The 16,239-nt window shown below is 38.6% G+C and overlaps 1 protein-coding gene across 2 annotated transcripts in view; it reads left to right on the forward strand.

Moving 5' to 3' along the window:
• CDH20 (cadherin 20) overlaps window positions 1-16,239 on the forward strand; it is a 762,886-nt gene that overhangs the window by 720,524 nt on the left and 26,123 nt on the right. For both annotated transcript variants that reach the window (XM_069730620.1, XM_069730619.1), the window contains 2 exons: window positions 8,879-9,015; window positions 15,139-15,260. In XM_069730620.1, the coding sequence (XP_069586721.1) occupies window positions 8,879-9,015; window positions 15,139-15,260 (259 nt within the window). The remainder of the gene's footprint in view (window positions 1-8,878; window positions 9,016-15,138; window positions 15,261-16,239) is intronic.

Here is a 16,239-nt window from a genome sequence, read left to right on the forward strand (position 1 = left end):
TGAGAAAATTATTATTTAAATGCTTATAACTTTAAACCGCAACGCGGTAAAAATAAACCGTGACACGAGATATATTGGATCCATTTGTGACGAAAATCAATGGTGTATGTCCGTGTTTGAAAGTAGCTATTTGGCTCTATTTTAAGCTATAGATATTACAATAGTCTGAACAGAACCTAAGATGTAACTTCACATGAAACTACTGTGATACATTATAAACTACAAAATAGTTTTGTAGCTTTGTGTAGAAATATATCAGACATAGAATATAAAACTACTAGGGAAAAGGATTCTATTTGTATGTTGTCTCTTACTCATAAAGCTAAAGAGTCATTTAATATGGATATTAGTGACTATAAAAACAAAATAAGTCATCCTGTGCACATACACACCGCCTTTATAAGCTTCCAAAAGTAAACCCCAATGTATAATTAATATGATATTCTGCCATCTAGTGACCGTGATAGGTAATTGGTTATGCTACACATTTCTCAAAATGCCATACACTTCAGAATATATTTGCAATTCACTACGCATGTAACACATATTTCTTCGCCCCAGCTCCTGCCTGTTATGCATATAGACCAAATTTGTGCCTAAAATAGCACAAATAGTTAATATTGGTGTATTTTCATACACGTATCAAAACTCTGGGTTTCTATCAATAATTTCTCCTGTCATGAAGCCCAAAAAATATGAAATAACTGTATAATTTTTAATTCAGCAAAAAACTGTAATAATATATGCTGATGTGTTCGAGCTAAAAGTTATGCGTTTGTTTCTTACGGTTTTGGGTTAACCAAGAAGATTTTTTATGCATAATTTCATAGTAAAGTAGGCCTATAGAAATCATTAGTCATTCAATATAAAATGGTTATTTTCTGAATTCGACATTATAACCCCCAATTTCCAATGTCTCTGGTGTGTCCCGCATGTCTTGTAGAGACAGCTGTGCCTGTCTGCCAGAGATTTTTACACAAAAACAAGAAAAAGCAGCGGCATATAAAATGCGAATTACAGTGTCAAATAATGGTGCATAACACAAAATATATACAGTATATATATATATATATATAATATCCCCGTGAGAATGTGTTAGAAAACTCATATAAAATGAGTGTTATAAATATCATATAAAAGTTGTGAAATTAATATGTGCTAAAATAATGTAGAATTAAAGAATGCTGGAATAATATATGGGACTGTGTCACACCCTTTTGAGATAACAAAAATACTCGGGCTAGATAGATGGCACTCCCGGGATTATCAAAAAGCTAATATAATATAAACCAAAGATATAAAAAGAATGCTGAATTTTTACTAAACAGGAGGCTGCAGAATAGAAATGTTACAGCATGGAATAATAATGCTGAATTTATTTTCAAAGGATATTAGTAAGGCCGCGAACCAATAAATGATTTTACAATATTGTGTTATAAATCCCTTATAAATGAGAATGTGTTATAAATATCATATAAAAGTTGTGAAATTAATATGTGATAAAATAATATAGAATTAAAGAACGCTGGAATAATATCTGCGGATGCGACAGCGCTAAAAGTTATACATTTGTTTCTTACGTGTTTTGGTGCAGCCAAGAAGATTTTTTATGCAGATTTTATATAAAATGCGAATTACAGTGTCAAATAATGATGCAGAGCACAAAATATATATATAATATTCCCGTGAGAATGTGAAGATTTTTTATGCATATTTTATATAAAATGCGAATTACAGTGTCAAATAATTGCGCAAAACACAAAATATATATATATAATATTCCCGTGAGAATGTGTTAGAAAACTCATATAAAATGAGTGTTATAAATATCATATAAAAGTTGTGAAATTAATATGTGCTAAAATAATGTAGAATTAAAGAACGCTGGAATAATATCTGTGGATGCGGTAGATCTAAAAGTTATACATTTGTTTCTTACGTGTTTTGGTGTAGCCAAGAAGATTTTTTTATGCAGATTTTATATAAAATGCGGGCGAATACAAAAAAGGCTTCTTTATTTCCAAATAACATGCTGCAGATACACTATCATCATGACCTGTGTGACTTGTGGCTGTCAAATAAAATACAATGCTCTGATAACTGCAGTAAACTCATTTCCGCTACCTTAGTAAATATTGTAAGTTGCTCTCTGTGTACGTTCTACACCGGTTTATTGGGTCAACAGAACCTCTGTTAGTATATCTCCCCCACAGAAACTCTGGCTGTCTAGTGACCAGCATGTCCTGTAGAGACACAGCTGTGCTTGTCTGTCAGTTTCACACTTATATTAATGAAATGTCTTTGTAAGCCACGTTGTCCTGTAGAGACACAACTGTGATTATTATATAAACGACATGGTGTGTTATAAAATACAATATATAAAAATGAGAATACCTTACACATTACAGTCTGCAGCCAGAAACACTGGTTCTAAAATACACTGCATAGAAATGTGGCCGTAATAGGTAATTAGTTATGCCACACATTTCTCAAAATGACATACACTGTAGAATATATCTGCAATTCACTACACTTGTAACACATATTTCATCGCCCCAACTCCTGACTGCTATACATATAGGACAAATTTACGCCTAAAATAGCACAAATAGTTAATATTGGTGTATTTTCATACACTTATCAAAACTTTGGGTTTCTACATAATTTTCTATTTATATGGCCTAATTAGCAATACTATTCAGTTGCATTCTGAGATATATATATATATATTAATGTACACTCTGCACGCCATCATGCCTGAACAAAACAGAAATGTAGATTTTTTGCGAATTTATTAAAAAGAAAACTGAAATATCACACGGTCATAAGTATTCAGACCCTTTGCACAGTATTGAGTGCAATATTACACTCAGTCATTCCGCCTGTTACTGTATACATTGGTTATGCCACACATTTCTCAAAATGACATACACTGTAGAATATATCTGCAATTCACTACGCTTGTAACACATATTTCATCGCCCCAACTCCTGACTGCTATACATATAGGACAAATTTACGCCTAAAATAGCACAAATAGTTAATATTGGTGTATTTTCATACACTTATCAAAACTTTGGGTTTCTACATAATTTTCTATTTATATGGCCTAAAAACAGTAATACATGTGCAGAAGTAACTTAAAATGTGTTCCCAGAATCAAATTACCAATATCAAACATGGTGTGTTATAAATGCATGAATAAAACTGATAGAAATGCACAAAGAGTGCAGAAGTGTTATTTCTATAAAGATATATTGCCCGGTTTCTTATGTATGTCCAGTTATTTTCAACAAAACAAGGATAGAGTCAAATTATAGACAGCACAGGCAACGTGCATAAAGATAATAACATAAATAAGTTCTAAATGTCTATTTCTTGTGTGTTGTATGTTAATAAAGTGCAAAAATCACTGACCTATGTGGCCTGCATATTAATAAAGTGCAAAAATCACTGACCTATGTGGCCCGCATATTAATAAAGTGCAAAAATCCCTGACCTATGTGTTCAGCATATTAATAAAGTGCAAAAACATGATAACATAAGTCCTAAATGACTAATAACCGCATATTAATAAAGTGCAAAAAACATGATAACATAAGTCCTAAATGACTAATAACCGCATATTAATAAAGTGCAAAAAAAAAAAAAATCCCTGACCTATGACAAAAAGCTAATATAATATAAACCAAAGATATAAAAAGAATGCTGAATTTTTACTAAACAGGCTGCTGCAGAATAAAAATGTCACAGCATGGAATAATAATGCTGAATTTATTTTCAAAGGATCCGTAATACCAGGGCCTAACTTACTGGATTTGGTACGTAGTACAACGCAGAGCCATGCTCTGAACAGTAGAAATTTACCGCCGAGTTGGGATTCATTTATGCAGGCTATGGCCGAACTAAATATGGCGTCTACAGTTGTGGGTAATACCGCTACTAGGAAGCTTTTAGATGAATTAAAAATTACCAACAGTGAGACACGCTCTGTATCTACACCGCTGAAGTTAGCGACGGCTCCCCGTACAATTCAATCTTTACATTCCCCTTCCTTAGGTTCCACACGTGGAACTCTGCTACCTAAAAAAGGTCTCTACCGATGCTGCAAACCATGTGGCTCACGATGTAAAGAATGTACTGGCTAAAATGCTGTACTCGCCTTGTAACTCTATATTAATTATTTTGTAAGAAGTGTAATTGTTCATTGTACTATTTTAATGTTTTTACTTTTTATATTCTGTAAGAATTTTTTATAGTGTTGAAATGTCTTTGAGATGCTGTTTTATCGTGAGAAATAAATCTTTTAAATTTTTTTTTTTTTTTTACAATATCGTGTCTTTGGTTTTTATTCGTATAAAACACGCCGCTTCTTACTTGTGTTGTAACATTGGGTCATATTATAACTTGTGTTGTGACATTGGTGCATATCTCTTCTGTGTATATAAGGCAGCCACAAGGATAAAACCTGCTACAATGTGAATAAACACAACTTGCAATGGCCTCAGTAGATAACAAATAACTTTGCAGATGCCATCTTCAGGACACAAAAAAGAGAAAGCAAATATCAATCCAGGTACAATACAAGTACAAATGTGTTATAAAACAAAGTTCTGCTTCACAAAGATCACCAAACAGCATGAGTTTGTACAAAAATATCTGACCCTCAGATAACACAGCTGTTTTCTGAGAAAGCTAATACAAAAAACAAATAACCTCAGATGCCATCTTCAGGACACAATAACTTTTCTGTTTGTGAGAATAAACATTTATGGGGTACGCAAATACAACAACAATTGCTTGACCTAGGTGCTATAAATTGACCTAGGTGTTATGAACCTCTGAACCGCAGTTAACCTAATTTAGATAATGTTCACCATTTAGTTAGTGTTCACCATTTACAAAAACAAATAGACAGCTTTAAGTTCTCCACTATATGAATACACTGCAAATACCCACAGCAGATTCTCTGTTTGGGAAAATAAACATTTAGTTAATGTTCACCATAGTGTTCAGTAGAGACACATATAAACAGCTTTAAGTTCTCCACTATATGAATACACTGTGAATAAAACAAAAGCTTACAGAATCAAACTCGGGGATACGTATAAAATCTATTATAAACAAATGAGAAAGGTGTTATAAACCACGTGTAAAATAAATACACGACTAGGCTATAATTATAAACATGTGTTATTCCACAAAATACGGGAATAATATCAAAACTACAACAAATTAAACTATATTAAACTATATCAAAAGGGGGAATCAAACAAGGAGGGACAGCTGGATACCAGCCGTCAGACAAGGGGAGGGGAGGGGTTACACACTTTGATACACTTTGATAGGGGCGGGGCACCTGTCAGATTGAGTTTGACGAGACATGGCTATTATACACTACTGGCACTTCTCATCGCCTGCCCAATACAATCCCAACAGTGAAACATGGTGGTGGCAACATCATGCTATGGGGGTGTTTTTCAGCTGCAATGACAGGACAACTGGTTGTCATAAAAAGAAACATGAATGCGGCCAAGCACAGAGATATCCTGGATGAAAACCTCTTCCAGAGTGCTCTGGACCTCAGACTTGGCCGAAGGTTCACCTTCCAACAAGACAATGACCCTAAGCACACAGCTAAAATAACAAAGGAGTGGCTTCAAAACAATTCTATGACCATTCTTGACTGGCCAGCCAGAGCCCTGACCTAAACCCAATTGAGCATCTCTGGAAAGACCTGAAAGTGGCTGTCCACCAACGTTCACCATCCAACCTGACGAAACTGAAGAGGATCTGCAAGGAGGAATGGCAAAGGATCCCCAAATCCAGATGTGAAAAACTTGTTGCATCATTCCCAAGAATACTCATAGCTGTACTAGCTCAAAAGGGTGCTTCTGCTCAATACTGTATGAAACTGGGGCATGGAACTTTGATTAGTGGCACTAATACAGTGCTGCAATAAATAAAAATGCTGGTGCAGTGTGTGCTATGCCAGTCTTGATGACACAGCCTTTATGTTTCATCTAGTTTGTACAGAAAAATGTACATTAAACTAAATGGCTAATTTCAGTTTTTGAAAACTTTTAGTTAAAGTGAAATCCTTGTTCTGTAGTCTGTACATAAGGAGTAATGTAAGTTCAAAGCTTGGTTATTAATTGCAAACATGGAGAATTCAGAACAAAGGTATTGCCTGTGAAGCTTAGCATTAGTGATTAATGGAGCACAATGATCATAATCTTTAATGCTAATCTGACCTTCAAATGTCAAGAAAATGAGAATGTGTTGAAAGGGCTTGCAAGAGGTTTCTAACAAATCAAACCCTGGAATTCATTTTTTTAGATGGGTATTGAAGTAGCTGAGGTTGGCTTATAAAGAATTAAGAAGAATGTTTCCATGTGCAATGGTGCACAATGGATGTTGTTTAATTCAGATGGCAATGATGAATGTCATCATCATTAATATTCTGCACTTTGTATAAGGCAAGCTGCACATAAAAAACTTTACTGCATACCCTAAAACCTAAAGCAGAGCTGCGTACAGCAGAAACACTCCATGTGCAGCTGTATGGTGACCATATGGTGCTGTAATTTGACCATACGTTTTATAGGGGAGAATACATAACACATTATACAAACATATATGGTGTGAGCCAACATGTCTGTCCAAATTACATATTCTGTGCAATGTTTTGCTCTGATTCATTTTCTGTTTCACTCTTAAAAATGTTGTTACTTGTGAAAGCATTTACATTTTTCATGATTCCTTATAAAGTTTAATGCATTTTTAATAGAATTTCAGTATATTTAATGTATTAAAAAAGCTGCTCCTACCACCCCATGTATCAATGTGTTCTACATCTCCATGTACCCATGGAGGGAGCCCTGGAGCGGTGCGGCTGTTCTGTATTGATGGCTCTGCTGCACCAGGCAGGGGGCCCCGTGAGCCCTTACTGCTGTATGGAGCCTGAGAACCCCCTCTTTCCTTCTGCTCACCAGGCTCCATACAGCAGTATTGGCTGTAATGTCCTAATGGCGGCACTGACCCCATGTATTAAGTATCAATAAACTCTACTACCACAATGAATAATGTACCCCATGTAGAGTCTTGAAAAAGTATTCATAGCCCATGATCTTTTCCATATCTTTTCACATTATACCCACAAACTTAAATGCATTTTATTGTGATTTTATGTGATAAATCAACACAAAGTAGCAAGTATGTGTGAAGTGTAAAGGTAATGATACATGATTTTCTTAATATTTTAAAAATATAAATCTGAAAACTGTGACATGTATTTGTATTAATCCTTCCCCTCCCCCTGAGTCAATACTTTGTAGGACCACCTTTGGCTGCAAGTCCTAGGGGTATGTCTCTCCCAGCTTTTCACATCTACAGGCTGACATTTTTGCTCATTCTTCCTTCCAAACTAGCTTTAGCTCAGTAAGATTGGATGAAGTGCATCTATGAATAGCAATTTATTGAAGTGCATCTATGAACAGCAAAAGTCTTGATACAGATTCTTAATGGAATTTAGGTCTGGACTTTGACAAAGCAATCCAAACAGATAAATATGCGTTGATCTGAACCATTCCCTTGTAACTCTAGCAGTTTGTTTAAGATCCTTGTCTTGCTGGAAGGTGAACTTACACCCCAGGATTGCCTAGTATTTAACTGCATCCATCTTTACATCAACTCTAACCAGCTTCGCTGTCCCTGCTGAATAAAATCATCCTCAAGAGCATGATGCTGCCACCACCATGTTTGACGGTGGGGATGTTTTTTTCAGGGGATGTGCAGTCTTAGTTTTCTGCCACACATAGCATTTTGGATTCAGCACAAAAAGTTCTACTTTTGTCTTATCTGACCAGAGAACTTTCTTCCACATGCTTGCTGTGTTCCCTACATGGCTGTTTACTAACTGCAAGCAGGACTTTTTATCTCTTGCTTTCAAATATGTCTTTCTTCTTGCTACACTTCTATCAAGACCATATTTGTGAAATATCTTGGCTGCTTTCCTTATTAGTGCTCTCCTTACTTGGATCTCAGTTTGGATGGATGGTCATGTCTTTGTAAGTTTGCAGTTGTGCTATACTCCTTCCATTTTTGGATGATAGATTGAACGGTGCTGTTAGACGTTCAGAGCTTAGGTTATTTTTTTAGTTAACACTGCTTTAGTCTTCTACACAACTTTATCCCTGACCTGTCTGGTGTGTCCCTTGCTGTTCATGATGCTGTTTGAGCCCTAATGTACTTAAACCTCTGACTCTGACTACTTCACCAAACAGCTGCAGTTATACTGAGAATAAATTACATGTAGGGAGACTCAATTTACTAATTATGTGACTTCTGGAGGCAATTAGTAACTTGGTATTATAATTAGGGGTATCGGACTACTTGGGGCCGAATAAAAATGTATGTCACAATGTTCACATTCATATTATTAAATTAATTAGAAACCCATGTATCATTTCCTGTAGACTTAGTATATGACCTAAAACATAAGTTTGTGGGTGTAACATGAAAAAAAAGGTGGAAAACTTTAGGGGGTATGAAAAATGTTTCAAACCACTGTATGAATGTGTCCTACTTCCCCATGCATCAATGTATTCTACTTCCTCAATGCTTAACTAATTGCTTAACAGTTGTAGTAGTATGAGTAAGCATACACTAATTTACAGGAGAATGGATCTCACAACTGAACTCATTTTTTCTACATCACAAGTGGTTATAAGTGGATACATAAGAGTGCTCACAGAAATATAATCTGAATAATCTGATCATGTATACATAAGCAAACAACCGAACAAAGCTATTCAACATTTCAAGTAGTAGCTAAAAGAATGTATTTATGAGGCCTTTTTTTCTGTTTTGCTTGCAGGTATTCCATTGACAGGAACAGTGATGCTGGAAGATATTTCTATGTTGATATTACCACTGGTGCATTAATGACAGCAAGGCCTCTAGATAGAGAAGATGTGTCTTGGCATAATATCACAATCTTAGCAATGGAGATGAGTAAGTAAAATTGACAAATACATATATTTCCAAGTTCAAATTATCTTTGTATGATTTTGGCTTTATTTTGATTGTATTAGACATCATCATGAGATTCATAGTTAAATTACAGATGCAGTGTATCAAGAATGCCACCTGTGGTATTTGGTCAGTGTGGACCGAAGCTGCTTTAAGGGGTCCTCTGGGGTGATGTTATGGCAGCTAGATGGTATAAATTCCCACAGGTGAAGTATATCCCCAGGGCTGGAAGGGGCAGTAAAGAGCAAGGACACAGGTTTGCAGTCTCTTTACCTGGTTTACTGAAGACTTCAGGCAGCCACAGTCCAGGGCACTAGATCACAGGGCAGGGCAAGGTCTGGCTGGCTTGGAAGCAAGTTGGGAGTCCCCTTATCCAGGTGAAGATTAAAGTCTTCCTCTAGCGTGGTGGTGTTATAGTTCCTTACTGCCTATGGCTTCAGATAAGGTCCTCACAGATCATCTCTGTCCCCACATAGGATAGGACAATACCTGCATGACAGGTAACTCAAGCCTTTTTACAGGGACTCTTGCATGCCTCAGGCTCTATGTGTTACTGTGTCTCAGGTGTGTGTGGCAGACAGGTAACTTGCAGTTCAGCTGTCCTGCCGATCTCTGATGTAAGCCATGGAGTCCATTACAACCTCGGTGTTCCAGCTACCGGTGTCTGTTCCTCAGACTGTTCCTCCCACTGGTCTCCTCACCTGTGCTCCTCTTTCCTACATGCTCACTGCAATATATTCAGCTTTCGTATAATCTCTTCCCGGGAGCTGCAGCACTGCAGCTACACAGCTCCGTACTCCTTCTTCTGCCTCAGAGACCTCCAGTCTGCTTCCTGGCACAAACTTCCTAACTTTCCCTCCAAACTACCATATATATGGGGAATCACCTAGTAAATAGGATCAAAAGCTCCCCCTGGTGGCCTGGAGTGTGAACATGCTGCATGCTTGTTTTTACCTGCGGACAGTTATCCTTCCTTGCCTCCAAACGTAACATCACTCTCCCCGTGAGGAAAGCAATGCTACTATGATGACCAGGACCCTGGGACGCCACACATATCATGTTACAAGTCACCTACTGTGAATGCATCATTCATAGTCTGCATTGGGATCATATATGCTTTCAATACAACTTTAGCACATAGCAGATAACTGGAAACATAGTAATACAGTTTTATCATGACTGCTAATTTACATGCCTATTTAAAAAAAAAACAAGCAGAAAATCATTGGAGTAAATTGCACCAAATGTATGAACAGCTTACCAACATGTGACATAATGCTACGTCACATGTTGTGTGCTGGTGCACGGAGCGTGCTTAGGAGAAGAGCCTGCAGCATATCCATGTAACAGCAGATATGGGAACGATCTCCAATTCCTGCTGTTTAGCTATTTAACTATCATTGCAGCAGCATTTAAACATTATGATCACAGGACGCATGTGCGAAGGGATCGTTGGGGGACTATGGCTTTTCATGTAGCCAATCATTGTAGCATGAAAAATTATTTAAAATATACCTTTTCATTAACTGATTAAAAAACACAACTATACAGAGAAAAAACAAAATCAACACCAATATCTCAATTGGAATATATACAGCATAGGGGACTGTTGTGAACTGGTGGTTTAGGAGCAACATGGAACGAGCTCTGAAGGAGGTGGTACCTGTACTGACCACAGTCCCTAAGCTCAACACAACACTAGAAGTAGCCGTGGGATGCTCCTGTCACTCCCCAGGCACCTCGTCACAGCCTGAGAACTAACTACCCCTAAAGATAGAAACAGGAAAACTATCTTGCCTCAGAGAAAATCCACAAAGGATAGCTAGCCCCCCACAAGTAATGACTGTGAGTGGAGAGGGAAAAGACATACACAGAATGAAACCAGGATGTAGCACAGGAGGCCAGTCTAGCTAGATAGATAGGACAGAATAGAATACTGTGCGGTCAGTATTAAAAACTACAAAAATCCACACAGAGTTTACAAAAATCTCCACACCTGACTAAAGGTGTGGAGGGTAAATCTGCTTCCCAGAGCTTCCAGCTTAACTGAATTAATCCATACTGACAAGCTGGACAAAACATAGAATGCACAGAATGAATAAGTCCACAACATGTGGACAGAAAAGAGCAAAGCAAGGACTAAACTTTGCTGAACTGGTCAGGATATCAGGGAAATCCAAGAGAGATGTGAATCCAACCAGGAACTATTGACAAGTGGCACTGGCTGAAGGGAAGAGCCAGGCATAAATAGCCGAGCAGAAAGACAATCAGTGGAAGCAGCTGCAGACTGCTAAATCCAAGGAGCAGCCATACCACTTAAAACCACCGGAAGGAGCCCAAGAGCAGAACTCACAAAAGTGCCACTTACAACCACCGGAGGGAGCCCAAGAGCGGAATTCACAACAGTACCCCCCCCTTGAGGAGGGGTCACTGAACCCTCACCAGAGCCCCCAGGCCGATCAGGACGAGCCAAGTGAAAAGCACGAACCAAATCGGCGGCATGGACATCGGAGGCAACAACCCAAGAATTATCCTCCTGGCCATAACCCTTCCACTTGACAAGATACTGAAACCTCCGCCTCGAAAAACGAGAATCCAAAATTTTCTCAACCTCATATTCCAACTCTCCCTCAACCAACACCGGGGCAGGAGGATCAACCGAGGGAACAACGGGCACCACATATCTCCGCAACAAAGATCTATGGAAAACATTATGAATGGCAAAAAAAGCTGGAAGAGCCAAACGAAAAGACACCGGATTGATAATTTCAGAAATCTTATACCAATAAACCGAGGCTTAAACTTAGGGGAAGAAACCTTCATAGGAACATGACGAGAAGACAACCAAACCAAATCCCCCACACGAAGCCGGGGACCAACACACCGACGGCGGTTAGCAAAACGTTGAGCCTTTTCCTGAGACAACGTCAAATTGTTCACCACATAAGTTCAAATCTGCTGCAGCCTGTCCACCACAGAATCCACACCAGGACAATCAGAAGGCTCAACCTGCCCCGAAGAAAATCGAGGATGAAAACCAAAATTACAAAAGAAAGGTGAAACCAAAGTAGCCGAACTAGCCCTATTATTAAGGGCAAACTCAGCCAACGGCAAGAAAGCCACCCAATCATCCTGATCAGCAGACACAAAGCATCTCAAATAGGTTTCCAAGGTCTGATTAGTTCGCTCAGTTTAGCCATTAGTCTGAGGATGAAACGCCGAAGAAAAAGACAAATCAATGCCCATCCTAGCACAAAAGGCTTGCCAAAACCTAGAGACAAACTGAGAACCTCTGTCAGACACAATATTCTCCGGAATGCCATGCAAATGAACCACATGCTGAAAAAACAATGGAACCAAATCTGAGGAGGAAGGCAACTTAGGCAACGGTACCAGATGGACCATTTTCGAGAACCGGTCACAAATAACCCAGATAACAGACATCTTCTGGGAAACAGGAAGATCCGAAATAAAATCCATGGAAATATGCGTCCAGGGCCTCTCAGGGACCAGCAAAGGCAAAAGCAACCCACTAGCGCGGGAACAGCAAGGCTTGACCCGGGCGCAAGTCCCACAGGACTGCACAAAAGCACGCACATCGCGCGACAAGGAAGGCCACCAAAAGGACCTAGCAACCAAATCTCTGGTACCAAAAATCCCAGGATGACCAGCCAACACTGAACAATGAACCTCAGAAATTACCTTACTTGTTTATCTATCAGGAACAAACAGCTTCCCCACTAGACAGCGGTCAGGCTTATTAGCCTGAAATTCCCGAAGCACCCGCCGCAAATCAGGGGAGATGGCAGAAAGAATCACCCCTTCCTTAAGAATGCCAATTGGCTCAAGGACTCCAGGAGAATCAGGCAAAAAACTCCTAGAGAGGGCATCAGCCTTAACATTCTTAGATCCCGGAAGATACAAGACCACAAAATCAAAACGGGAGAAAAACAGGGACCATCGAGTCTGTCTAGGATTCAGCCGCTTGGCCGACTCGAGGTAAATCAGATTCTTATGATCAGTCAAGACCACAATGCGGTGCTTAGCTCCTTCAAGCCAATGTCGTCACTCCTCAAACGCCCACTTCATAGCCAACAACTCCCGATTGCCGGCATCATAATTGTGTTCCGCAGGCGAAAACTTTCTGGAAAAAAAAGCACACGGTTTCATCAAAGAACCATCAGAATCCCTCTGAGACAAAACGGCCCCTGCTCCAATCTCAGACGCGTCAACCTCAACCTGAAAAGGAAGAGAAACATCCGGCTGACGCAACACAGGGGCAGAAGTAAATCGGCGTTTAAGCCCCCGAAAGGCCTCAACAGCCGCAGAGGACCAATTCGTCACATCAGCGCCTTTCTTCGTCAAATCAGTAAGGGGCTTAACCACACTGGAAAAGTTGGCAATGAAACGACGATAGAAATTAGCAAAGCCCCAAAATTTTTGAAGACTCTTCACAGATGTGGGTTGAATCCAGTCATGAATAGCTTGGACCTTAACAGGATCCATTTCCATAGACGAGGGAGAAAAAATAAAACCCAAAAAAGAGACCTTCTGAACTTCAAATAGGCACTTAGACCCCTTCACAAATAAAGCATTATCACGAAGGATCTGGAACACCATCCTGACCTGCTTCACATGAGACTCCCAATCATCGGAAAAAATCAAAATATCATCCAAATATACAACCATGAATTTATCAAGATAATTGCGGAAAATATCATGCATGAAAGATTGGAACACAGATGGAGCATTAGAGAGCCCGAATGGCATCACGAGGCATTCAAAATGGCCTTCGGGCGTATTAAATGCAGTTTTCCATTCGTCACCCTGTTTAATACGAACAAGATTATATGCCTCTCGGAGGTCAATCTTAGTAAACCAACTAGCCCCCTTAATCTGAGCAAACAAATCAGAAAGCAAAGGCAAGGGGTATTGGAATTTGACCGTGATCTTATCAAGAAGACGATAATCTATACAGGGTCTCAAGGAGCCATCCTTCTTAGCAACAAAAAAGAAACCCACTCCCATAATCATACTGACCTAAAAAATTATATTGACTAGTCATTAGTAGCATAAAACAAAAAAAACAATGGTGGAATGCATTTATTTTCACCATTTCTTCACACATTTCATTTTTTTCTCTGCTTTTCTCATTTTTCTCATGCTACAAAAAACAAGCCATTATATGGCCAAGTTGGCAAAAAAATATATACGGTAAAAGTTATCGCTCTTGGAATAAGAGTAAAGTAATGGAAGCAAACAAAATAAAAATTCTTCCAGGATTAAAGGGGATAAAGGTGCATGCCACTTGATAAAATTTAGCACAGTTCTAGACTGTCATAAAGTGAGAAAAGTATATATAAACCTTTTAAGAGCAATTGTATATTTGTGCAACATTTCTGTTTTTGGCCATGTCACCTCTTGGTATTCCATACCCATTTTTGACATAGTTTTGTGAGAATGGTTAAAAAAAAAATCAAGTTTTTGAATTAATTATGACTTTTAGTTTTCACCAAAACTGGCATAAACTATTTAATAAATTTGAGGCGGTGTACCTGCATGTATGTGCTAGAGTCCATGTACTATATGATGAGATCAAGTGATTGCATGAACTACATCATACAGATTAAATATGGCTGAAAATGTCCATCATTCTATCATATAGAAATCCAAAATATAAAATTACTTTCTGACCTTTGACATTCACTTAAATTAGTTGCAGCTTTTCTGCAGATATGTAAGAGAATGTTTAACAAAAGAAAAAAAATAAAGAAATATTACTGTATCTACCCTGTACCTTTACTACACAGTATCATTCTCAATGACTACTTGATTTTCATCTCTGTAGCCTTTTGAAAAGTTCATTTATTTATCTTCTTTTTAAGATGTCACGTTTGAGTGAAACTTTTTTGCCTATAGGCTATGAGTTTAATTAAAAAATATCAAATGATCACGATTAGTGATAAGCGAGTATACTCGTTGCTCGGGTTTTCCCTGTTCATCTGTAATATTAAGTATTGCTAAAAAAATGAAGTTAAGTAAATGATTAGTATACACAGTAATAGAAAAATCACTAAGAATGTGCCACTTTGTTTCACCCATCAGATAATCCTGCACAGGTTGGAAGTGTTCCTGTTACAATAAAAATCCTAGATGTTAATGACAATGCTCCAGTCTTCACCAAATTTTTTGAGACATTCATGTGTGAAAATGCAAAAGCTGGGCAGGTAAGATAACTAAAAAAATGTGTGTTAAACTATATTTCTATGAGAACTTTTTAGGACTACACAATAAATACCTAAAATAAGCTAGAAAATAACCCTGTCCCTTTTAAGGAGATCTTTATGGAGTTGTGCCTTCTTATACTGATTCGCCAATAATCAACTAATCACAGAAAGCTTCACATCTGGGGCCATCTACAATTAGTTGTTATTCCTGATTCCAAGTATTCAGCTTCACTACTGATCCATTTCCTATGAATGGATCATTACACAATGCCCTTTGAATACTGACTGGTTGATTAAGGCACGCATGTTCATTAAATTCACTTAGGGTATGTGTCCACGTTCAGGATTGCATCAGGATTTGGTCAGGATTTTATGCAGGTAAAATCCTGAACAAATCTGCACCTGAGGTCACTGGCAGGTCACCTGCGCTGTCCTTGCGTTTTTTCTGCAATATAAGGACATGCTGCGTTCTTAAAAGACGCGCCGCATGTGCGTTTTCTCGGGTCTGCTGCATGCATCTTTTACTGCATAGTGGAGAAGGGATTTTATTAAATCCCCTCCACTACGCTGTAACATCTGGACGCTGCATTTTTGACGCTGCGGCTCAGCGCTGCGTCAAAAACGCAGCGTTTCCTGAACGTGGAAACATACCCTTACTGTTCTTGCAAATGAATGAAGGTTGTCAATTAAGATGAAGCATGTAAGAAGCCACAAACAGGCATAATGCAAGAGACCACAGGCAGTTGGAGGACGTCAGGAAACTGCAGGCAGGCAGAGTGCTGGTAACCGCAGGCAGGTGGAAGATGTTAGAAAATCACAAGCAGGCAGGTGGAATGCAGTAGAAGGTGTTTAGCAACCCAAGGTTTAGCATTACAAAAGTCTTAATGCAATACCAAGACACAAGAGTGAGTCCCATTAAGCCTTATATAGACCAAGGGGGATGCTCACATGGGATTGCGCCCGGCCATCTGCAAAGGCT

The sequence above is a fragment of the Ranitomeya imitator genome, chromosome 6 (assembly GCF_032444005.1).
Source record: "Ranitomeya imitator isolate aRanImi1 chromosome 6, aRanImi1.pri, whole genome shotgun sequence".
Lineage (NCBI taxonomy): Eukaryota > Metazoa > Chordata > Amphibia > Anura > Dendrobatidae > Ranitomeya > Ranitomeya imitator.